At 35.3% G+C, this 26,661-nt stretch overlaps 1 protein-coding gene across 3 annotated transcripts in view; it reads left to right on the top strand.

Moving 5' to 3' along the window:
• LOC128224003 (ral guanine nucleotide dissociation stimulator-like 1) overlaps positions 1-25,498 on the top strand; it is a 33,166-nt gene extending 7,668 nt beyond the window's left edge. Inside the window, exons 1-15 of one of the 3 annotated variants that reach the window (XM_052933579.1) lie at positions 1,644-1,863; positions 9,487-9,579; positions 11,184-11,446; positions 12,236-12,420; positions 12,674-12,807; positions 13,114-13,335; positions 13,860-13,963; positions 14,644-14,728; positions 16,085-16,174; positions 16,770-17,008; positions 18,758-18,829; positions 19,083-19,215; positions 19,697-19,879; positions 20,270-20,378; positions 20,749-25,498. In XM_052933579.1, the coding sequence (XP_052789539.1) occupies positions 1,846-1,863; positions 9,487-9,579; positions 11,184-11,446; positions 12,236-12,420; positions 12,674-12,807; positions 13,114-13,335; positions 13,860-13,963; positions 14,644-14,728; positions 16,085-16,174; positions 16,770-17,008; positions 18,758-18,829; positions 19,083-19,215; positions 19,697-19,879; positions 20,270-20,378; positions 20,749-20,894 (2,076 nt within the window). In that variant the 5' untranslated portion in view covers positions 1,644-1,845 and the 3' untranslated portion in view covers positions 20,895-25,498. Of the gene's footprint in view, positions 1-1,643; positions 1,864-9,486; positions 9,580-11,183; positions 11,447-12,235; positions 12,421-12,673; positions 12,808-13,113; positions 13,336-13,859; positions 13,964-14,643; positions 14,729-16,084; positions 16,175-16,769; positions 17,009-18,757; positions 18,830-19,082; positions 19,216-19,696; positions 19,880-20,269; positions 20,379-20,748 lie in introns of those variants that run through there. The other 2 variants (XM_052933580.1, XM_052933578.1) reach the window with 2 other exon arrangements.
• Positions 25,499-26,661: the final 1,163 nt, after the last annotated feature.

The following is a 26,661-nucleotide window of genomic DNA, read 5'->3' as shown; positions in this document are numbered from 1 at the left end:
GGGGGTAAAAGTCTGGATGCACGATAAATAACTGAAAACATACGTTTTAAAGATAATTTAGTACATAAACAAGTCATAACTTTTCATTTCCTTTATTTCTTTGAAATTATTCGTTAAATATAATATTTGATTGGTCTACAATCTTAAGTCATTTGTCTAACATGTAAGGTAAAAACTATCTCCGAAAAAAAAGAAACATGACTGCAAGGGACAGAACTTTCAGAGCCATTCTTGCCTTCCTCGAAATATAATTCTGAACAAATAGAGAATAGAGAGAAAAGAAACATTAAAACAAAGATTGGTGATTGTTTATGTTCTTCTCTCTTTGCCATTCTATAGGGGGCAATAACTTTAGTTTCAATGTTCTGTTATGTTCAGTGACAGTGATTATCAAAAGTGATCATATCATGTAATCTTGGGTTCAATGTACAGTCATGTATTACGGTAGTCTAACCCTGGTTGAATGAACCTTTATGTTTTTTGTTTGCTATATTTTTCTCATCTTCAACATGGTTTATCATTCTGAGGATCTTGATATTTGCCTTGTATCTTTTATTGAGCTTGTCTGATACAGAGATTCCTCTTAGATAAACATTGGGGTAGGTTTTCCAAGATCTGGCCGTGTACCTGGTTTCCACACCTGGTTCAGGGGAACACCAGTCTCTGCTCCCCGCTGCAAAACTGAATCCTGTATATATAGCATAATAACGTCTGATTTAAACCTGTTCTTTCAATCAATAATTTTATCTTCTTGGGACTGCATTGTAAAATGATTTGTAACTTGTTATTTTTAACACCTTTTATATTTGAACACTGAGAGTATTCAGTGAGATGGGCTACTTGTACCTCTGTATTTCCACCTTGTTTCAGCACTAACATCTTTCAGTGATGTTAAGAAAAAATCTATAGAAAAAATAATCAAATAAAGAAATTAAGTCAATTATGTAATTCTAAAAAAGTAATGGCATCAAATGTTCTTCACCTAGAATGATAGTAGAGAAAATCAGTGCAGAAAACAACTCGTGATGCAGGGATCGAACCCACAACCACCAAAACACTAACACGGCTCTCTATCACTGAGCTAACCAGAGTGCTGGTTTTAACACACCAACACTACAGTACTGTCTGGAAGGGCTCTAGCCTATGGTTAAAGATAACGGGAAAACACTGATTGAATATACACAAAAAGATCAGCCCATCTCTGAAGATGTACACTTGTCAAAACACTGATATAATCTAACCTGTAATGCTGTAAGCATCAGTACTTATTAGTTATTAAGCAATTTAAAGATGAGTGGGATGGTAGCTGGATCATTAAACTTGTCAAACACATCAAGCCTGCCCCATTGGTGAATGAACAGTCTGAGTTTATGAATGAACAAAGTTTTATGAACGAAATACGAAACTAAGTGTACTAGTTGGTACATTAATTTTGCATTTATTTTACATTTGTTTGGAGTATCTAAGTAGGTGTTTGCACTTTCTTGAGTGTTTACTGTTGATGTGCTATGAAAAAGTACTGTTTCAAAAAACACAACTTCTGTTAGACAATAACATGTTTTCTTAATTGATAAAGAATTGATAAGAGATAATTAGTGTAAGGTAGTGAAATGCACAGTGTTTGTTTTAGGGTGATTTTGTGATAAGATCCTGGACAGGTTTCATTTGAAACAATTGTTTGATATCCACCGAACCACTTTCAGTTTCATTGCTGTTATAAGGTAGGGAAGAGGTAGTGGTGAACAAGTGTGGTGGATTACACAAGTGCTTTAGAGATTTGTGAATCTTTGGAGACAGACTAAGATGTTGGTGTAGCCATTTTGTGTGAGGATTATTCAGCTCCAAATGATGAAAATCTCTCTTGTAAGAAACATACTCCACTTTTCTATTAAAAGCTTATTATTTGTAAAAACAGCTTTACATATGAATGCTTTATACTTGCTCAATTAATAAAGAATAAAGTGTGTGCACTTTTCCCAAATTTATGCAAATTCAAGAATGTTAGTAAAAATGGACAGAGAGGGAGCCCTATTTTTACTTGAAAGACTTACAACATACTAGATAAAACAGAGGTTTCAAAACACATGAACAGGTACATGTACTAAATGGCTACTTTTTGCAGACAATGTCCTCCAGGTACATGTACTTACTGGCTACTTTTTGTAGACTACATCATCCAGGTATATGTACTTACTGGCTACTTTTTGTAGACTACATCATCCAGGTACATGTACTTACTGGCTACTTTTTGTAGACTACATCATCCAGGTATATGTACTTACTGGCTACTTTTTGTAGACTACTTCATCCAGGTAAATGTAATTACTGGCTATTTTATGTAGACTACTTCATCCAGGTACATGTACTTACTAGCTACATTTTGTGGACTATGTCATCCAGGTACATGTAGGTACTGGCTACTTTTTGTATACTATCTCATTCAGGTACATGCACTTATTGACTACTTTTTGTGGACTATGTCATCAAGGTACATGTATGTACTGGCTACTTTTTGTGGACTATCTCATTCAGGTACATGCACTTATTGGCTACTTTTTGTGGACTATGTCATCCAGGTACATGCAATTACTAGCTACTTTTTGTGGACTATCTCATCCAGGTACATGTATGTACTGGCTACTTTTTGTGGACTATCTCATCCAGGTACATGTATGTACTGGCTACTTTTTGTGGACTATGTCATCCAGGTACATGCACTTATTGACTACTTATTGTGTACTATCTCATCCAGGTACATGCACTTATTGACTACTTTTTGTGGACTATGTCATCCAGGTACATGTAGCAACTGGCTACCTTTTGTGGACTATGTCATCCAGGTACATGTAGGTACTGGCTTCTTTTTATGGACTATGTCATCCAGGTACATGCACTTATTGACTACTTTTAGTGGACTATGTCATCCAGGTACATGCACTTATTCAGGGTTCGAATTTAACTTTGAAGAGGACTCACAAAATTTTGCGAGTGTTTTTTGATGCAACTCGCAAAATGAATGAATAACTCGCAATTTTGACATTTGCCTTTTTCCCTTATAATGTTATCTAATTAAAATAGATATTTACGCCTTGCACATATTATGAATATTAACTTGTTGATAGGTTTTTCTTTTTCGGGGGTCGGATGACTCATCGGATGCTGGCCGCTTTTTAATAACAAAGCTGTCCATTGACATTGTTCACTTTGACAGCTGGGCGTAAATATTAAAAGGTTGATGGGGTTTACATATAGTGCGCGAAAGCGCTAATATTAGCCAATGACTGAACTAGGTGATTACGTCATTTGTATTCACTTTGTATTGGGCACGCCTCGGAGCATCCCAGAAAGATTCGAGATTATCCTCGTCCTATTCCTATGCCATTTATAGGCTGTTTACACTCGACTACGTAGCAGAGCTAAGTTCATGTTTATTCTACTTTTGTTTTAACATTTTGTCGTCTAGAAAAAGCCTCTCGCAGAATTTTGCGAGCTTGAATAAAAGTCACTCGCAATTTGCAAATGTCGCTTGCATTTTGCGAGTATGCGAGTCTAAATTCGAACCCTGTTATTGGCTACTTTTTGTTGACTATCTCATCCAGGTACATGTAGGTACTGGCTACTTTTTTGGACTATGTCATCCAAGTACATGTAGGTACTGGCTACTTTTTGTGGACTATGTCATTCAGGAACATGTGCGTATTGGCTACTTATTGTGGACTATGTCATCCAGGTACATGCACTTATTGGCTACTTTTTGTGGACTATGTCATCCAGGTACATGCACTTATTGGCTACTTATTGTGTACTATCTCATCCAGGTACATGCAATTATTGGCTACTTTTTGTGGACTATCTCATCCAGGTACATGCGCTTATTGGCTACTTATTGTGGACTATCTCATCCAGGTACATGTACTTATTGACTACTTATTGTGGACTATCTCATCAAGGTACATGCACTGATTGACTTCTTTTTGTGGACTATCTCATCCAGGTACATGCACTTATTGACTACATTTTGTGGACTATCTCATCCAGGTACATGCACTTATTTGCTACTTTTTGTGGACTACCTCATCCAGGTACATGTACTTACTGGCTACTTTTTGTAGACTACTTCATCAAGGTACATGTACTTATTGGCTACTTTTGTGGACTATCTTATCCAGGTACATGTAGGTACTGGCTACTTTTTGTGGACTATCTCATCCAGGTACATGTACTTATTGACTACTTTTTGTGGACTATCTCATCCAGGTACATGTACTTATTGACTACTTTTTGTGGACTATCTCATGCAGGTACATGTACTTATTGACTACTTTCGGTGGACTATCTCATCCAGGTACATGTAGGTACTGGCTACTTTTACCTACTGGCTACTTTTTGTGGACTATGTCATCCAGGTACATGTAGGTACTGGCTACTTTTTGTGGACTTTGTCATCCAGGTACATGTACTTATTGGCTACTTTTTGTGGACTATGTCATCCAGGTATGAGAACATTGTACATTGAATGACATAAATGATAGTACAAGGATGTTGATCTATACAATATATATCACTGAGCCTACAAATTTAAGTTAAGTGACTTTTCAAAGTGTTTTTAACTGCAACTTCTACATGATATACTAATAGTACATGTGTATGTGAACCTACACAAACACGTACCTGTCATGTTCGCAACCTCTCTGATGGAAGATGAACTGAGTAAATTCAGTCTTACTAGTGTACTCAGTGCTTGAAAACATTGTATATCTATATTATAATCATAAACCTGATAAACTTGGAAAAACTTAGTTTTAAGTGTGTGTTTTCAATAATATGTCATGTTTTTGCTACTATGGTCCTACTTGTATATCAGAAAAGAAAGGTTATTAAATATGATTTCCCAACTGTTGGGTGCAAGTATCCTATCCCAGAGTATTGTATGTCAGAAGAGCTGAAATAATAACATGATTGTTTATATTTATAACAGTAGCAGGTCACTGAGGATGTTCCCCAGGTATTTAACAGGTTTATCTGCTGATAAGCCCAGCCAGTATCTTATTATCTGATTGAAGAGTACAATGATTGTGCTGTCATTTATACATTGGATGTTACATTTTTTACACTTTGGTTACATCTCATTATAATAATGTTCCATTGATTGTGTCGGTGAATACTAATTACAGTGAAATCAGTGTGGAATCATATATCAACTGTGACTTTCAAATGAACTTGCCTTTCACAGTACTGTTACATTCGTAAAATTTAATGTAAAAGTTACTTTTGAGACATAGTATTGAATTGATAATACCATGTGCTGACTGAGCGACTGTGATTTAAGTTTGTTTGAAATGCATGATAGAGGATGTAGGAGAACAAAGATGGAGGTAAATGGAAATAGAATCTAATTGAAAAGTAAAATGTAAGAATGAAACAAATTCGGCATAATTTTACAGTTGAATTAAATTGCTTAAGAAATTGTGTGTGATGTGTCTTATTAATATCAGTTGGTCTAGAGCTGTGGCCATAAAGTCACTCGTAAGAGTTGTGGGTTCAAGACCCCGGGGTACTTTCTCACGGGCAAAATGAACATAAGTACTGGTGTCTACATAGGAAATGGACTCTGGGTGTGATTGTATCGGGTTTCGTCACAATAAAACTAAAAAAATACAAACTAAAGTAAACTGCAAATTAATACTGGTTCTAGTTTACTAATTGATATATTAATGTATACAGAACAGATAGAAACAAGGCAAAATACATGACTGAAATTTAATATAAAACCATTTACAATGTAGTGTCCAATAAAATTATTGCTCCTTATCCTTGTTAGATTAAAACCAAGGTACAGATGCTGTTTTCAGCCCATTTATTTGGAATTAGGTGATTGATAGACTCAGATGAAGCATGTCATCATGTCTGGTTATTTTCATTCACTGCAGGCTTGGAGCTGGTGAAACTAGTTAATCCTGTTGGGTAATTAACTATCCAGTTTTAACACTTTTTGAGTGATTAAAGGATGGGCTCTTGTGAACTGTGTTTAGAATTGGTTGTTTGTGTTTCCTTCTAAAGTAAATAGGAATTGCAATAGCAATTGCAAAATGCTTAGGATTCTTGAAATGCTTCTTAAAAGATTGCCAAAATGAATTGTATGGCAGCTCAGAGCATGAAAGTGTGGTGTACAATAGAGAAGAGATAAGAAAAAATATATAAAAATTTGAAAACTTTGTCTCCTGGCCCAGTACTGGGTATAGGTGTTTGGTTGTAACACTTAAGTGCGAAGTTTCACGTAGGCTATATTTTTATTCATCTAACATCAGCCTTTTGCTTCTCCACATATCTCAGTAGCCATGGTTATCTAAAGTAGCAAAACACAAGATTAAGACAACTCCTTAATCCATCATCATTAGATGTTGTAAATTGTCTGCCAGATAAACTGCACATGTTTGCTGGTTAAGTAATTTATCCACCTACAACAAATTAACTTGCATCCCCCTAACCTACTTCAGATGTTCTTGGTCTGTTTAAATGATTTTGTTACCTATAGCATTTCTAGGTTTATGGCATTTCTGAAATGTCAGACTCATTTTACTGGAGTAAAAATTTGTTGAAGGGACAAATTTTTCTGAAAAGCAGGTAGTTTAAAGCTGTTGACCACATTTCCAACTTACTACTAAGTTATTAGTTTGACATAAAAAAGATTTAAATTGCATACATCTATATATGGCTGAGTCAAAATGTTTCCCTAACAGTTGAAGTCCATAAGAAGATGAACTTCATTATAAGGTTTTAGCTTTCGATCCAATTTTTAATTATTTGTATTGAAATATAATATCTTGTCATCAAAGTCATTTGTACTTTTACATGAAATAAAATGTGTTTAACCATATCTAGTGATGTGAACTTTTTGTGGCTTGGCAGACTTGTTTACTGATAATACGTCAAGCATCTGAAAATATGTGTTCAATTAAATGCAACATCCCAGCATTTCCCACTTATACTTAGATTCCTTTTCAAGTGTTTTTGAGTGATTATTGAAATTACGTGCACGAGAATGACACCGAAATGGCTTCAGTCAGAAAATAAATGCTGTATCATCTTGACGTTAAAATCTGAGTAGGTGTGAAAGTGTAAGCATCCGTGAAGTTGTGAAAGTTACTGCCGAGTGGGTCAAACGTGGCACAGTTCTCCAGTTTATCAATGAGGCACATTTCTTCAGTTCATCTGCACCCAGTGTGTGATGGTCTCAAGTACCAACATTGAAGAGGGTGATACATTCAATACACTCGTGTAATTATGCAGTCATTCGCTTTGAGGAGAAAGTATTTGAAATAAATTTGATGTAGGATAAGTTTGAGGTAATAAAGAGAAAAACTTATGATGATGATTTATCATTTTGATATTCTATGGCTGAATTAATGTTTTATTCTGGGATGGTTGTGGTTGTTTTCTTCATAAACACTTTTATCAGATGACAACAAGTGGGTGCTAAGTAACATCAAAGAACATAAAAAAATACTGAGTTTATTGTTTTAGGCTCCAGTAATCATGTTGCACAGGTAACTTTTTTAGACACAATTTTTATCACATGTTTAGGCCACACCAAATTAATGTTTAGTTCCTCGGATTTTTGCCAAAAAAAATTGGAGCGAGCGAGCGAAAAAAATAAAAATAAAAGTTTGTCAGTTTTCATATAAACCGAAGCGAGCGAAGAGCGAAAAATATATTTTTCCTTATATTCAATATAAATAAGAAAGATTGTTCAAAATAATTGCCCTTAAACCCATTTTAATGCCATCTTGAACTGAACCTCTAATGGACATTGGGAAAATGTCGGAATACATACTATTTATTCATCTGTGTTTAGTACAAACATTATATTGATAAATCTAATGTCTTATATAATTAAAACGTACTTTAATATGACGATCATTCATAATAATAAATAACCCTGCTTTTAGTAAAAAGTTTGAAACAACTTATATAAATCTACCTGAATCAGTTTAACATCATATGCAACTGTATTTAGACATAACTTAGGATTGATTTGGGATTTGTAAAAAATGATCACTTACACAGGCATCATCAAACATCAGACTCCATATAACATAGACTAAATTTTGTTTTTATTATCACAGGAAATGCAATGACATGTGCTTATTAAAACAAAAAGAACAAGGGTATTTTTCAGAGTACTTTTTTGGGTTATTGAGATGTTTTTATGCACCAGCCAATTCCAATTGTATATGCCCCCCCCCCCCCCCCCAAGTCCGGAATAGCGGGGACTTTGACTTCCGGTCTCTCAAAACCCGGGTAAAATACCAGACTGCATACCTATGTGAGGCCCACTCCTGTCTATCTTCAATATGAAGACAAAACCACTTTCACTAGGCACTGCGGGGCCACCTGAAAGGTAAAAACACAGCCCATTGCCTCTGTTGTCCCCGGTATACCCCTGGAACAAGGGCGAGGGGTGGGCGGGGCAGTGGTTACAATTGACAAGTATATTACAATCCCGGATTATGCTGCAAATAAAAACAAAATATAAGGTGATAAACTTAGCCGCTTACTTATGTTGAGGTATATCCAGACCAGTGTTCATATCGCTATTTGTGAAAAGATATTTGTTCATAACTGTTGTTTTGTCAGAATTTGATCAAAAATGAGCTTGATACATCAATTTGGACCAAACAATGACTCATGTTCCAGTTAAGTTGACCTGTCCGTTTTCCATTCAAAACGAGTCACTAATTACGCAATATAATTGCTACCAGTCTTAGATACACATGCTTTATTGCATAATGATTGCTTTAAATAATGATCCTTTAGTGCATGAGACGATCAACAATGACTTCAAGCATGCTTAAAACATATTTATTGTAAAAAATAAGATTTAATTTCCAAACTTTGAGCCACATTGTTTATACCGGAAGCTGCCATTTTGATTAAATTTATTGAAACCCATGCTAAACCGATCGATATACAGTATAAAAACACTACGCATCGGTAACTACCCTTTACAAAAACACGAAAACTAGCGTAGAAAAATTATACTTGATTATTTTTAGCCTTTAAATAAATCATTACCTGAAAAAAATCTACTTGGCGATCAAAATGGAGGTGCGGGCGCACATAAAAAATAAAAAAATTTTTTTACATTTTCAAAAAAATAGGAGCGGTAAATCCGCGGAACGAAATATCAATTTGGTGTGGCCTTAATTTGAAAAACAAGTCCAAATACTCTATGTGATAATGTTTCAAAAAGTAGTTGTAACTAGTCACATTACATACAATCAAAAATTCTGTAAGTCTGGGAGGGTTCAGGATTAGGATGTTACTTTCACTAGTTCCATCCATGCGAGCTTGTCCTACATGTTATTTCAACATTTAGACCTTCTTTTAAGGGTGAGAACTCAATACTAATACACATCACCAATGTCCACATCTTATCATCATATTCCTCTGTGCTCTTTTAAAGTATTTTTTTCTGCATTTCAGGATGACGTGACACGTTTCTGGCGGGAGGAGAGGGATGAAGGTGCCATCTACAATGTCTTCCTTAAGCGGGTCACCTACCATACCCTCTCTGAGGTATGTGATAAGGCTTTCGCGATATTAGTTTAAGAAAAAGTATAATGGGATACAATTGTGTGGAGTGGGGATTTATTGTGTGGGAAAGAGAGAGAGAGGAAGATCCTATCTACAAAGTTTCAAAGTGGTCAACATCCATTTCCACTCTGAGGTTTGTAATTAGAGGTGGCCATCTACAATAATGGTGCAAAGGGCTTAAGGTAAGGATATAAAAAGGATGGGGGTGGGCGGTTATGAGGAGTTTGGATAAGGGGGGGGGGGGGGGGTCTGCTAGGGTACAGAGATTGAGGGGCAATATACAGTATATTCCTGAAGCGAGTCACCTGGTCAGATGTACATAATGGACTAGGGTTGGCTTAAGAATAAGGGACAATGTGGTGGTGTGCAGATAAGTTCTTGGTGCGAGGATATGTTATGAAAGCAATGGTGGTTGGATGGAGGTGTTTTGAGAACCCATTTACAATGTCTTCATGAAACCGGTTGCCTATCATATCCTGTTTAGAGGTATGGAATGTACATTAGGGTAAGGGTGTGTTTAGTGTAGTGGATGGGATCAAGAAATAGGGCTGAATAGCTTAATTATTTAATATTTATTAAAAGTAACACACAAACAACATTATATCAATCTCATCAATTATTGCTGGTAGTTAATTTAAGCCCAGTTTTAGAGTCTGCATAGAATTGAAGATTATGATGATTTATAACTGTTTTAATGTTTCATAGCAGATGTTAATGCATTTAAAATGCCTTCAGCACAATTGATGAGAAATAAATTTGATATTGCTATGTTGCACACAAGTTGTTATTCTCACATAAAGGTGTGGCAGCACTGATATGCCTCTGATTTTTTTTTAATATTTATTGAGTATAGCAGAGGCACTCATGGCATAACAGTGCTTTTTCTCTGATGTTTTTGGGCCAGAAATTCAACCCTATAGCTTACCTTTAAAGTTCTATTTTCACCATTTTTTATGTTAGAATTACACTTCAGGCTGTACCTAACATGAATAAAACGGTGACCAAAATCAGACAAAAAAATAGCTAAGATAGAGGCATTTTCTTCTGCAATATGCTGTCACTTGTTGAATCCATCAGTTTGTTTGTGATTCTCTATTATAAAGGTGTTTATTAAAAAATCCCTTTTACAACAAAATTCCCCTTTTGAAGACCTTGTCCCATTCCCTAATAATAGAAAACCAGCCCTGAATAAAATTATTTTAAGTAAGACCATTTCATCGGAAGATAGGAATTAAAATCATTTAATGCTGATATCATGCAGTAGACTGTTCAAGTCTTCACCAATTTGTTTACATTTTTGTGCTTGCCAGTGATGCATGGCCGACATAGAGGTATTATTTTTTCCGGCTTCATCCTTTGTATACACATAAGTCATGGTCAGTAGATGACCCCTATCAATTTTAGGTCAGTAGGTCTAAGGTTATTGTGACCTTTACTACATAAAGGATGGGGTCATTTATTACAACATGATGTCAAAAGTTATTACTCTGTTTAAGTATAAAAAATATATAAAGATTAATGTCATGATGGTGATATGCATGTATATTTATGATATAAGCGCTCTAGTTTTATTTCTATCGTTTCAGAATGAGAACAAGAGCACCAATGAGTTTTCGCACCTGATGTGGGAGACGCAGAAGTTCCGCGTGATAAAGGCAGGCACTCTCGAGAAGCTGGTTGAGTACCTGTACATCCGTGGAGAGATGGACTCCTCATACATGAACGTGTTCCTGGCCACGTATCGCACGTTCAGCAGCACAGAGGAGGTCCTAGCGCTCCTGTTGGACCGATACAGGGCCGTAAAGACGAATAAAGAGGTGAAGAATGAACTGCAAGATGTACAGCTCAGGTACGCCAGGAAATACACGGAGGCTTTCATTGATTTAATACATTTTGACTTTCAATAAGGTTATTTGAAATATATTAGTGTTTTCATGGAAGCAGAAAACATGCCAATTTGCCGAAAAAAATGTAAAAGACCTTTTTTCAGTTAATAGGTCCAGCGTTGTCATCTGCGTTTAGAGTAGTTTTCCTGCTTTGTACGTACATGGGTCATGGTTAGTAGATTGACCACATTTAAACTTTATCTTGCATTCCTTAGGATAGCAAATGACATAAAAAATGATGTTAAATACATGGTTTGGGTACAGTTTACCATTACGTGTGTCATCATTGTTTGCTGATGTTATAACCAGAGTAGTTTGAAATCACAGTTGATGTCAAATATTTCTTAAAACAGCAAGTTTTAATAATTTGTGATTCAGATTTTTCAAAACAATGATGATTTGGATTTGCTGCTTGAACTACATCTGTTTCTTTGAATGTCAGATTTTAAATTATGCACTATCATATAAGCAATTTGCAAGAATTTGCGCATGGATCAACCTCATGTGGGCTGGAAGATTATTATGTGACAAAAAACACATGAAGAATGTAAGAAAGACAAATTCTATCTAGCTCAAGTCATCAAAATTAAATTTCTGGGTGGAAAGGCGGAAACCCCCCTATGACCTTGACCTTTGACCTATTGACCCCCATATCATTAGGGAATGTAGGATGGAAAAATCCGACCCTCTGGCACGCTACCTAGCCAGTAACTACATGTAGTTTCTTATAACCAGTTTTAATTGTATTTCAGAACAATAAAATCAGTGCTCTCGGTCTGGATCGATACATACCCTGAGGATTTTCGCGAACCCCCAACCTACCCGAGCCTCAGGACTCTCGAAAGTTTCGCGTTCGATCATCTTCCGGACTCAGACATGGCCATACGCGTCAAACACAAGATGGAACGGTTTAAGAAAGAGGATCTCAGTAAATCTGGTAGGCTTTTGGCTTCAATTTAATTTGGTCAGTCTTCATCATATAAATGGGATTGATTTTATATTAACATATATACCAAATAGCTGTTTGCTACCGTATTTGAAATAACACCCTTTATTGTATTTTTCACAAGAAAGCTTCAATATTTCATGGGAATGATATAAAATATTGCCCTTTTCATCTGCGACTGTAAAAAAATGATTTATGAGAAACTCTTTTGAAATGAGCCATATTTTCCTTGCATTATATTCAGAAGGGAGGATAGAGTTCCACTTCAATCTGGTGGACGAAGTGGATCACATGATAGCTGCAGAGTACCATAAGCCTCTGTCCTTCTGTGATATTCCCAACCAGACTGTGGCTGAGCAACTCACATACAGGGACGCTGTAAGTAAAACCCTATTGCAAGTATTGTAGGAAACCATCAAGTGAACTTGAAGGAGGAGCTTTGGGTTCCGTTGGAGGTCCATTTGGTTCCCAACAAAATATAGGACCATTACTGGTTTAATCAAAGAAACTTGTCTTGTGTTCATTGGTATAAAAACAAGACTTAAGTAAGCCATTCTTGTATTTTATTTAATGACCTTAATATCTATCTGGTCTGTTTTGCTCCTTTATATGCTCCACCTGTTACAGCACATTATAACAGTACAGAAATTCATGTGCTTTATCTTTCTATTTTCATCACACTAGGAGCTGTTCAAGAGAGTGGTTCCTCACCATTGTCTGGGTGCCGTCTGGGCCCGGCGAGCTCGTAAAGTCGGCAAGGGTAACACTGTAGCGGGTAGCGTGCTGGCTACTATTGACCAGTTTAACCGTGTCTCCCTAAGGGTGATAGCCACCATACTTAAGAACCCAGACCTCAAGACCACCCACCGCATGAAAATACTCCAGAAGTGGATCGAAATTGCTCAGGTGAGTTGCACTATATAATGTGTGTAATTAAGTATGAATGAACTTCCTGTAAGAATTCATTATTTTCAAAAGATATCTGAATCTAGAGTCTAGTGATAATTCTCTACAAACATGACTTTTTTTATAATGTACTCTCATGGTTAGCAAATTAATGAGTAATTCTTCATGAAAACACTCAAGAATTAAAAAATCCAAAGCTACCATATAAGATTAACCTTTTTTTGGATTGTTCTTTAATAAGTGACTTTTTCTGTAGACAGTACTAAATGATAAGCATTTAGCAATAGTACCCCCGGTAGTACAGATTTCCCCTAGGGATGTTCAGCTGGGTGTCCTTGGCCCCTGAAGGTTGAGAAAGATTGGATCTCTGGTAAACAAATGGGGTCCAGATCTGATTGTTACTACTCAGGGTTAATTTTGGGGGCTGAAAGTGCTGCACTGGTAGAATTGAATTAATTGATAACTTTGCAAAGGTTTAAATCACTTATTGAGTTACATAGATGATCAATGTTGTCATCTTGCAGGAAATGCGTCACTTGAAGAACTTTTCGTCCCTCAAGGCAATAATCTCAGGCCTGCAGGCCAACTCTGTGTACAGACTGAGGAAGGCCTGGGGACTCTTGCCCAAGTATGTACTCTTCTTGTTTAACTCAAGTGACCTTCTTGAGATTTATACATTGTTGTACCTTGGAATGTGATTACTTGTCTGTAAGTTGATCAAGCTGATCTGGAGCACTTTGAGAGCTTGGTACTAGACTGTTGTAACACCCTCTATTTCCATATTGAGTTACAACCATCTTGCACTGAGCTCACTAGTCTTGTGAAAAGCAAGAAAAAGATCATGAGTCAAATTTTTATTCACTGAATGAAATAATTATGTGTTGTAAAATCTGTAAAGGGACCTTGTTTGTAAGAATGGTACACATATAATGTATGGCCCAATCCTTGTACACTGATGATTGATTATGGTTTTTCAGGTACATGTAGGATTTTGTGCTAATTGCACATTTCTAGGCTTTGGTTCTTGGATCAACTAGTAGCAAATACACTGTAAAGTATTGTTTGTTGAAATTTTAGAATTTACAAACTACCTTTCAATGAGCCTCAATAAGAGAGATAATTGCATAGAAGTGCATTTCAACTGTTTTCGGGAGTTGTTTATGAAGATTTTTTAATGTTCAAGTGCTTAACATGACCATGAAACCTGTATTCAATGGAGAGTATGGCAGCGTTTTGAGTTTGACTGAACTGTATGTTTACCCTATTACTTGTAAAAGTACTAGCCCAATTATGCCACCTGTGTTCCAGGGAGAGTATTGCAGAGTTTGAGGAGCTGTCGAAGATTTTTTCGAATGAGAACAACCAGCTGGCCTCTCGAAATCTCCTTATGAAGGTAATACTTTCTCTGTTAATTCAAATGAGAACAACCAGCTGGCCTCTCGAAACCTCTTTATGAAGGTAATACTTTCCCCATTCATTAAAATTAGAGCAACCAGCTGGCCTCTCGAAACCTCTTTATGAAGGTAATACTTTCCCCATTCATTAAAATTAGAGCAACCAGCTGGCCTCTTGTAACCTCCTTATGAAGGTAATACTTTCCCCATTCATTAAAATTAGAGCAACCAGCTGGCCTCTCGTAACCTCCTTATGAAGGTAATACTTTCCCCATTCATTAAAATTAGAGCAACCAGCTGGCCTCTCGTAACCTCCTTATGAAGGTAATACTTTCCCCATTCATTAAAATTAGAGCAACCAGCTGGCCTCTCGTAACCTCCTTATGAAGGTAATACTTTCCCCATTCATTAAAATTAGAGCAACCAGCTGGCCTCTCGAAACCTCTTTATGAAGGTAATACTTTCCCCATTCATTAAAATTAGAGCAACCAGCTGGCCTCTTGTAACCTCCTTATGAAGGTAATACTTTCCCCATTCATTAAAATTAGAGCAACCAGCTGGCCTCTCGAAACCTCCTTATGAAGGTAATACTTTCCCCATTCATTAAAATTAGAGCAACCAGCTGGCCTCTCGTAACCTCCTTATGAAGGTAATACTTTCCCCATTTATTAAAATTAGAGCAACCAGCTGGCATCTCGAAACCTCCTTATGAAGGTAATACTTTCCCCATTCATTAAAATTAGAGCAACCAGCTGGCCTCTCGAAACCTCCTTATGAAGGTAATACTTTCCCCATTCATTAAAATTAGAGCAACCAGCTGGCCTCTCGTAACCTCCTTATGAAGGTAATACTTTCCCCATTCATTAAAATTAGAGCAACCAGCTGGCCTCTCGAAACCTCCTTATGAAGGTAATACTTTCCCCATTCATTAAAATTAGAGCAACCAGCTGGCCTCTCGTAACCTCTTTATGAGGGTAATACTTTCCCCATTCATAAAAATGCAGATTTTTATATTTTCTTAGATCATCAGTTCTCTGTGCTGTTTATTTTAGATTTGTTTACATCCCTTGAAAGAGAATGTTCAGTAGATCCTGGGATCTTAGATATTGGGAATAAGATTGAAAGTGAAATGAGTGCTTATTGGTATTTAATTGCAGGAATCATATCTCATTTTGCAATCATCTTACATAACTGTCTTTGATTGGCAAGATATTGTGTTTGTTATACTATCAATATTGCTTTAACAGTTTCTATCATAAATTCTTAACTTAGATTGTTGATTTAATACTACACATAAAATATGATGATAGTGCTTCTGTGCTGTGTGATAGTCATCATATGCTGTGTGATTCCAGGAGGCCACGGCCAAATTCCCTGATGTTGACTCGTCAAACAAAACATTGCGGCGCCGAAACCAGATGAAACGACAATCATGGATTGATAATGTAAGTGCAATGGGGTCATCTTATAAATGATTGTATTGTACCATCACTTTTTTTGATTCATATTTCTTTGTTCTGAATATCATTTTATCCAAAGGAATAGTTGTATTTGTCACTTCAAACATAGTTGAGTTGATTTTGCATGCAAAACATTCATTTTATTTGTAGCTAGTAATTATATAATTATCTATGGATAAAAAAATCACACAAACACTTTTCTCTTCCCTATAAAAGCATGGAGCCTATGATTCTATGTTTAAAAGGAATGCTCTTTCTTTTTCTATAACCTACACTAAAGGATGAGTTTATTTTAATGAATACTGACTTCCTTACTAAATGACAGAAATTCAGTATATGTAAACTTGTGAATATTGAACTGAGTAGAACATGCTTTTACATATAATTGTTAGGAATCATACATGTACATTAACATCAAACATCTTCCAGGTAGTAATTGAAGGCACTGTCCCTGATCTGGGCATGTTCCCCACCATGAATGACAAGCATTTATCATTACATGTTAATCAAATAAACATGTTACATGTTCAAATAAAGGTATTAAAGTAAGACTTTTTATCATGTCTGCTTTTATCTCTAGGGTGTGGTACAAGGCACTGTCCCCTATCTCGGCACATTTCTAACTGACCTAACCATGATTGACACAGCCCTTTCTGACCTCACTGACGGGCTCATAAACTTTGAGAAACGTCGTAAAGAGTTTGAAGTTCTCGCCCAGATTAAGTTATTACAGTCGGCGTCGCAGATCTACACGTTTAAGGAGAATGAACAGTTCTGGGCGTGGTTCGATGCTGTACGAGTCTATGATGAAAATGAAAGGTATGATATACTGTGAAATCATTAATGTTCGTGGGGCATTAATGTTCGTGGTTTTCGTGGGTTGGGTGATCCACGAATTCAAGATCCCACGAAATATAAACCCTTTATTCACTTTTTCAATTGCCTTGTTACGTACATACTCTAGTATATTATTTACAGAGGTCGCAGTATACAGTGTTAAAACCTGTCTCACTGTATAACTTACGATCATTATTCTGTTAATATATTATAACTGCCTTTAACAAATAATGAACCAAATCAATTAAATGTGTTTTATGCAGCAAATGACAGTTATAAGCACGTGTTTAAACGTGTGCTGTTAATGAAAATCTCCAAGTTTACAAGATGTGCGTGATGAGTGTCTGTACTCGATTTTTTTATTTAATGAAATAATTAATCGATTACTAGTACATTGAAGGTTACTAAGCACCGAACGTGACAATATACGCACCTTTTCGGTGTTTTCACAGTTTGCAAAATTCTTAATTGGCATTAAATGGCTTCCCCTATCTGTATTTATGATCAGGGTACATCTTCTTTTATTACCTTTATTCCCAATTAATCGATAAGTGACATGGGTATATGCACTAATTGGCATGTCGTACCACATTAGCGAGTGTCATAAACCGAGTGACGTAGAAGACGGAAATCACGGGCCAGCGCGTGGATATTATGCAGACGATCTAGGACGATCGCATCTTCGATTATTTTTTTCAAAAATGAAAATCCACGAATTTAAGTACCCACGAAATTGTTTTTTTTCGGCAAACCACGAAATTTCATGCCCACGAACATTAATGATTTCACAGTAGTGAATTTTCATTAAAAAGAAATTCTGTTATTTTTAATGCAGTACCAGATATTTTAAGTTGTAAGCCATGACTTGTCTCAGGCTGCAGTGTAGAAGATTGAATTAGGTTAACCAACCAGTTTACAGACTCTAGATGTAAACACTGCCATACTTGTAGTTCATGCTATATGGAAGCTACTTAATGACTTAAGTGTTTCATATGTCACTTACTCTATACCATGTACAAGATGTGATCAAAGATAGGACTCAGGCCAAAAAATACAAGAATAATCAGGTAATTTAAAAAAAGTTCCTGAATTCGATAGATTGGACTTGTTAGAAAAATGTCAAACTCCGTAGCCACTATGTTTGTTTTCATGTATGGTTTTTGATTGGATCATGAAAATGGCAAAGCGTTAATGTAAAACATGTAATATTTATGTAAAGAATTTTCTCTGATGGTGTTTCGTGGACAATAACCTTTCAAGAATGATACAAAGTTGTAAAATTAACAGCCTTATTTTGTGAAGTTTTTCACTCCTTTACATTATTGACAGTACACAATGATGCCATTTCATGTTTATTTATTAGTATTTTAATACAAATTTAAACAACTTGAAATATCATACAGTATCAAACTTTATATCCAGATTTTGTGAAATCAGTGTGAGATACAACACTTTAAAGTTAAAAGAAAACAAACACCTTTTCCATATGGACTTTGGAAAAATTGTTCAGAAGCCTAATACTAATGATAGGACTTGTGCATTTTTTTATTTAAATTTATCGGAACTGTATTTACATTTGGAGTTTATATTTACAAAAATGAAAGGATCCTAACCCTTTACCAAAAAAGTAAGAAGTGATATTATGGCTGATGATGAACTTAACATGTGGACCATGAAAAATTGACATAAGTTGTTGATAACATGCATTCACTCGCTGTATTTTCATTCCAGCTATGAGCTGTCCTGTGCCATAGAGTTGCCTACAGATATTGGAACAAAAACAAAACGAAAACAAACCACAGGGTAGAGAACATTTATGTCTTTTGTTGCTTTTAATAAAATACATGTATTTCAAAGTTGGTCATAAATAATGTGGATTCTGCAGTAGATATTGCATTCATTTTAAGCTCATCTGCTTTTCAAGAAAAAAAAAGCCCAGATACCTTTATAGCCTTGGTGTCTGTCATCGCTGGCGGCGGCATCATGAAAAGAATTGAAGAAATATGATAACTGTTTGTTATTTATGAATAATTCAAGAACATTTGTCTTTATCCAGGTCAGGTGTTCGTCCTGGGAAGGCTGATCAGAACCGCTTCTCGGTGTTCATGTGTGGTGGTGTGATCTACGACGACAAAGCTAGCAACACTAGCAGCTCTAACCTTGACTCACCTGTCTCACCTAACACAGCGGTAACATGTCACTTGTGTTATTTTCTTTTATGATTTAATCTTGATATTTGTGGTATTTAAATTTAAAAAGCTCAAGACTTATGATATGAAAGAGGTGTTAACATGGATGTGTAAAAATCTCTACTATCATTAAAGTTACTTTGTTTCCTTGATTGTAGGAAAATTTTGTTTATAAGAGGACTAAAATTGATGGCTTTGTCTGTCCCTTTTGGGATATTGGAGAAATTATAACCCTTATGATTTGTATAAACAATTTTGCGTGTATGTTTTATGAGTTATGGGGTGAGCTGTGGATTAATCACACTCATGTAGTAAGAAAGGATGACGTGATGCAGTTGTCTGCCTCTTGCACATGGTGCTGTGGGTTTGAGCCCCACCAAAGTACCTTCACATTGCCTCCCAAAATGGACAACTGTATTTATTTTTGCCCATGATACGAACTCTGGCAGGATTCATGTCTACTTGTGGCTGATCACAATAGAAAATCCTGTTAAACTTAAATAAATCTCTTTGTTTGCAGATGTCACACTCCTCCTCTACCTCGTCTCTCCAGTCTTGTGACAGTGATAACTCGACTCCCTTCAAGTCCCCCGATGCCTGTGTCATCAAGGTCTCCATAGAGGCTAGCCCCACCCCAAAATCTCATGTCTACAAAAGCATCATGGTAAATTATAGCATATAAAACACAGTTGATAGTAGATCGAGTAAAAACCTCTAATTTATCAAAATCAACAAGTGACATATGTTTTTATAGTTAATTTCATAGTTCGCACAAAACTATATTTTTATCACATATGAACGGGTTCCTATTTTTATGTGTAAGTGTATTGATTCATGTCGGAAATAGCTCATTGAGCTAATGTTTCTTGTTATCATAAGCCCGACTTTAAATAAAGATTTTTTTGTATTTCGTATATTGTATTGAAGATATTACATTTTCGGGGATTTTGGTGATGGGAAGAAATTGGTTTCTCTAAGTGATAATAAATAGCAATCTATTAAGGGTGTAGCACTCTTTTAAGCATAAAACACAATTGTTGATCACATATTGCAGCTGTACAACACTGACCACACCCACACAGTCATACAGCGAGTGTTGGACAAATACGATATCCGGGGGAAGGAGAAAGACTTCTGCCTGCTGCAAGTGCTACCTGACAGCGGTAAGTGGGTACACGTGGCTTGATAATATTACTAGTGTTTATAAGGGCAGTGTCTGCGGGTATAAGATGTAATAGTCCTCTTGCAGATACCGTTGTTAAACCATAGTTTGCACAGATATCGTTACGAAGATAATAAATTTCAAGATAGTTTGAATAACAAGCTGAACTTTTTATCCAAAACCATGCATTGTAAAATGTGGCAAGAGGACTCAAAGGCTTAAATGACTGTAGTTGGTGCCTTTGACATCAGTGTTGTATGTGTAGTTTCCTGGCTGGCAAAATAATTATGATTCCTTGAGAATAAGTACTGGAATCCAAGTGTGCAGCTCTTGTTTTCTCTCTCTGTATTTATATTGTTTGATCATTTCAGAGTTGTCGATCCCAGAAAAAGTAAATGTGTTTTATGCCATGAACAATAATGGAGATTATAAGTTTGTTTTGCGAACTAAAAAGGAGCAAGAAGCTCTCACACAGAGTAAAAAACGTGGCAGACGACGGCTCAAGTTGACGTTGTGATAAAGTGTTGTGCTCTTGCGGATTATAAACAGCGTTAACAGCTTTCTTGTGTTCTTGTTGGGAAGATTTTGTGTTTTAATGTGTTGCTGAGTATTTTAAACTTTTATTAGTGCTCAATATTATCCTATTGTTTTGTTTATTTAATAGACAAAAAGGAAAGGATTTTTTAGTCATTAACTTTTATTTTATGTTCTTGAGTTTGATAAATGAGTTTCAGCTTTTCATGCTTTTGTGTTGAAATTACAGTGTCTATATTTAATAGGCCATTATAAGTGTTCAGATAAAAACTATGCTACAATACAATATTCATGTATTCAAGGCTATATCAACTTCATAATCATGCTTTTAGTTATTTTTGGGTATGTTAAATGACTGTTTACTTGATATCAATTCACACTCACAATTCACGATAAGTTATTGTAATTTATTGTACCGCATGTGGGACACTGACCCTGTTAGGAGTCTTAACCGATGAAGAACAATGATTGTATAACATATCTTTAGATGTTACAAAAATGATTGTTTGTTTCTGGTTTCCTGACAGACCTTAAATTTTTTTACCCAACCCTTGTTATTGCCATCAATTTTATTTTTTCTGACCGTTAAATTTATGTTGTTATGGTCTTATCTAGTCAGCAATTACTTGTGTTGTAAATACATGTTATTATAGATTATATATTTCTTTGAAGTTAACAAAGACTCAAACAAAATGGCGATGGCTCAAGAATGAAATTGGTATTCAGACACTGCGTTACCTAACCATGAAACAAATCACGACCTTTCAAGCCTTCTATTTTTGACAGTGAAATCGGAAACAAACAATATATTAGTTTGGCTTTTTTCATAAATTCATTATTTTAAGATGATGGTTGTTAATATATTTGAGTATTTACAGAGGTTGTTGTGCAATTTTATAAGAAATGGTGCTGTCAGTTCCTCATCATACAAGCCCATACTGATTGCTCCATGTAAAAAGTGTTTCACCTTCATTTTAAATTCATGTGGATTGATTACCCTTGTTTTTAAGTCTTCAAAATATGATTTTCCTGCTGCCATCAAAATACATTGTGTTTTAATTAGTATGAATACTCTTTGTTCATATAATTTCAGGATTTTAACTCGCAAGATATAACAGAACAAAAAAAAAGTGGGTTTTTTTTACCGTTTAGGTGGCCTTGACCTCTTAAAGGCTTGTACTATTTCGACCACTATTTAATAAAAAATGAAATTATATTATTGTTACATATGGACAATGTAAATGAGTAATGTGGTATTTACAAGAATATATTTATTTGTGCTCAGTCAAGCATTTCTGACTTTTAACAAACTTTCCAAATTTTTGATAAACTGGTCATGTTATGTTTCAATGGTCTAAAAGTATTGGCCTCTGCAGCATATAGTCTCATCATACTGCCTGTTTTTTTCATTTGTGTTCATTTTACTTGTATTATTGATGCACACATGTCATCATGTCATTAAACTGCTGGTCGGTATTTGTCTTTCATCAAATACTAGCACAAGTTTTGGATTGTTTAATCCACAAAGTATACATGATAGTATATTCTAGTCAAAATGTAAATATCCATGGTTAATGAAGATAACCAAATGTTAAAGTATCATAGAGTTTTAGGTAAAGAGTTCAGGAAGGTTGCTGCACTCTGTCCTTTGCGGGTTGAACCGTTCTTTAAATACACACAAATTTAACATATCTGGGAGTTGAAACCTAATATTATTTCTATCAATTGAACACAACATCGAACACTTTCTGTCAATTTATAATGTGGAAGTTTTTCCCAGCCTGTTTTTAATGTGCCGTTTTCTCACTTAGTACCCTGTCCCTTTTCTGCAGCACCCTGTCCCTTATCTGCAGCACCCTGTCCCTTTTCTGCAGCACCCTGTCCCTTTTCTGCAGCACCCTGTCCCTTATCTGCAGCACCCTGTCCCTTATCTGCAGCACCCTGTCCCTTTTCAGTAGCACCCTGTCCCTTATCTGCAGCACCCTGTCCCTTTTCTGCAGCACCCTGCCCTTTAAAAAACCTTGTTAGAACCCTAGGTATTGATATTATTGTAGTAGCTTTTTGTTTATTATCCAAGTAGTGCTAAAATCCAGAAAATATATATGCTGTGCAAAATTTCATACTGCAAATTTATTGAAGTATTTAAATGTCTTGTTGATTTTGTTGTTATATGTATGTAAATGTTAGTGAATTATACCAAATTGTGCAATACATTGAAAAAGGTTATATATATAAAGATAGTTATAGTTCAACAGTCAATTGTATAAACTTGGATAAGATTCCACAGGTTATCTTTAGGCTAGTTTGCACATTTAAATGATTTCATTGGTTAATATTTATTTTTGGATAAATATTGACCAATCAATAAACCCTTTGGCCAACTTTAGCCAATCTAAAGACTTAACCAGTTTTATACTATTGGCTGTTGATGTTTACATATTTTAATCTCGTAGTGTTACTAGATAAGAACAATCAACATTGTCATTACCATGTTGTATTTAATTTATAAACTGTAGTTATTTTAACATTGTTAGTCAATATATTTATTTTTAATTCGTCTGTTTTTAGAAGAAAAAAAAGTGAGGTATTTTCATTGTTTGGGTTAATGTTTTTGCACCATGTAGGGGTTTCGGCACAGTCATTATGCAAAACTAAACATCTGGCTTTAAGTTGGTACAAATGTTGCCAGAGACAATGCACACATTTAAGTATCAAGGCCCATAACTTTGGCTTCAATAATTTGTCAAATTATGCCCCTTTTTTAATGAAATAACTGACGAGCATTGCTTTTTGCCTAGTGGCTTTTTTGTTAAGCATTCATGTTAAAGGCAACTTAAAGCCATTACAAGATAGTTCAAAATGGTCTACTGCCTGTCTCTTTTAACGTCATACTGTATCGTTAGGTTTTAAAAAGTTTGGGAAACTTTATACTCTGTTTACTTTATTGAAGAGGTAAACAAATCATGTTTACTTTATTGAAGAGGTAAACAAATCAATTAGTCAATAAAACTGGCTCTATGTAGCAAGCATTAGTGTCTTATTTCATATAGCCAAATTACTTACTTAGTCTTGATATTAAAAAAAACAAAAACAAATAGTTTATTGTAATCAGCATAAAGTACCCCAACCCTTAAAAGACAAAAACTTTTCAAAATGAGAATATTACACACAAAAAAATACTAGTGCTAAGCTTTATCTCTTTATAGTAGATACAGGATTGTTAGAGAAACTAGGGCCTGAACAAAATATCTTTACATTGGCTTGTACATTGTTCAAAGAAAATAAGGCCTAGGTATTGTTTTTGTAATAGTCATATAAGAGGTTGTGGGTTTGATTCCCACCAGGGTGAGAGTGGTCTAGTGGTAAAGGTGTCTGCCTCTCACCCAATAGGTTGTGGGTTCCATCGTCACCAAGGGACCGTTCTCAGGGCTTTAAAAAGGACTGGTTTCTGCATAGTTTTATAACCTGTCGGCTTTCTTCACAATCAAGCTAAAATAAATTAACAAAAAAAAAAATGTTTTATAGTTGTTAACCATTGCAATTTGCATATTTGTATACTCATTCACTAAGGCTTAACTATTTGTTAAGTGGTTCTTCTCATGCTTTTCAATTGATCTTGTGCAGTAGGAATGATCATGTGATCTTGTGGAGATGGAATGATCATGTGATCTTGTGCAGATGGAATGATCATGTGATCTTGTGCAGATGGAATGATCATGTGATCTTGTGCAGTAGGAATGATAATGTGATCTTGTGCAGTAGGAATGATCATGTGATCTTATGCTATAGGAATGATCGTGTGATCTTGTGCAGTTGGTATGATCATGTGATCTATTGCAGTAGGAATGATCATGTGATCTTATGCTATAGGAATGATCGTGTGATCTTGGTATGATCATGTGATCTTAGGCTGTAGGAATGATCATGTGATCTTATGCTATAGGAATGATCGTGTGATCTTGGTATGATCATGTGATCTTAGGCTGTAGGAATGATCATGTGATCTTATGCTATAAGAATGATCTTGTGCAGTTGGTATGATCATGTGATCTTCTGCTGTAGGAATGACCATGTGATCTTCGGCTGTAGGAATGACCATGTGATCTTATGCTGTAGGAATGATCGTGTGATCTTATGCTATAGGAATGATATGTCCAAATATTTGCTTGAACATTCAAGCACATCATAGGAAAATGTGATAATAACTTTTATTTTCATCCCCTCAAATACCTTTCAATACCAGTTTATATACTCGTTTCATATTTATAATTGCTGAAATCTTCTTAGAACTAGAACTTTTACATTGCTGGTTGTAGTATGTATTGCATATGTTTGTAGTTTATATAATTTGAAATCCGCTGTAGTTTTGAAAAGATATCAATATATTGCCATCAAAAGTTGATATCATTTATAAAATACTCAACTTTTACAGAAATCGTTACACTTGTTACTTGTATGGTTTCAGTTTAGTCTTAGGTGCTACCGTATTTATAAACAAATTGTTCAGAATTGATTTTAGTTTTCTGTATAAATTATTTTGAAAACATTTGTTATACATGTATAAAGAACTAAAAATATGAAAATGTTGACTTTTACTTTTTCATTAACCCCCTCCATCATGATCAAAGTCCCCCAAGTATTGGCATCATAATCAAAGTCCCCCCCCCCCCCCCCCCCCCCAGAATTGGCATCAAGATCAAAGTCCCTGCAGTATTGGCGTCATAATTACTATCTATTACAGTAACTGTATTCATTGTGGTGCTTGTGGATTTCTGAATAATGTTTGGCATGAAGCTTAATAACAGTGAGAAAAGGTCAAAGTCACGCCATCTTAAAGACAAATTGTATTGTTGTTACAAGAATCTACAGGATGTGGTCATAGATTTGATGCAATTTTCTATTCACTCTTATTTTATTTCAGGCCCTAGGAGCTGTTTTGGCCAGATTTCTTTTATTTGACGAAGATAAATGCAATGAATAGCTTGAATTTATAATAAGTTTAATGTTAAAGAAATAACTTTGATGGTAGACAAATTGAGCCACAATTCTGATCATGTAACTTGCGCATTGAACACAGAGCTATGTATGCAAAGTCGGCATTTGATATAGAGAAAAAAATCATATACTAGTAAGTGACGTTACTCATAAAGACATAATTCTCAAAAATACTGCATTCAATAAAATGTACATGGAATTCAAATTTGCTTGACCTTGTTTAAACAATTATGTTGCATATCTTGAAAGAAGACTAAGATTTTTTATGCTCACTAGGATTCAGTTACTTTTCTGACTGAGCAAAATACAAAACATGCAGTCAATATTTGATTGCAATTTTTTTAAAGATGGAAAACCACAGAACAGGAAAAGTGAACCTTGTGATTTAAACTAAGCATGAAAAGTAGATCAAAATTGTAGTAAAAGTTAGACCAAAACAGCAAAAGCTGTAAAGATGCTTCTATGAATATAACACCGATTTGCATCAAGCAGAATGAACAGGTCTCGTAGTAATAACGATTAAAGCTGGAAATATTTGTCATAGTTTTCTGTGACTAAAGAAAGAATGTCATTGCCCACATGGTGGCAGGATGTAAATATCCAGGGTACTTTTAGTTCATACTTGTCAGATATCATGCAAAATCAATACATATATACATGCATGTTTATCTATGACATCTGATAATTTTTAATTTATACTTTGACTTGCATAACTAGGATTCACAGTTCACAGTTAAAATAATATTCAGGGAGAA

Source organism: Mya arenaria, chromosome 17 (genome assembly GCF_026914265.1).
Source record: "Mya arenaria isolate MELC-2E11 chromosome 17, ASM2691426v1".
Classification (NCBI taxonomy): Eukaryota; Metazoa; Mollusca; class Bivalvia; order Myida; family Myidae; genus Mya; species Mya arenaria.
This window is presented reverse-complemented; position numbering and strand designations above follow the sequence as displayed.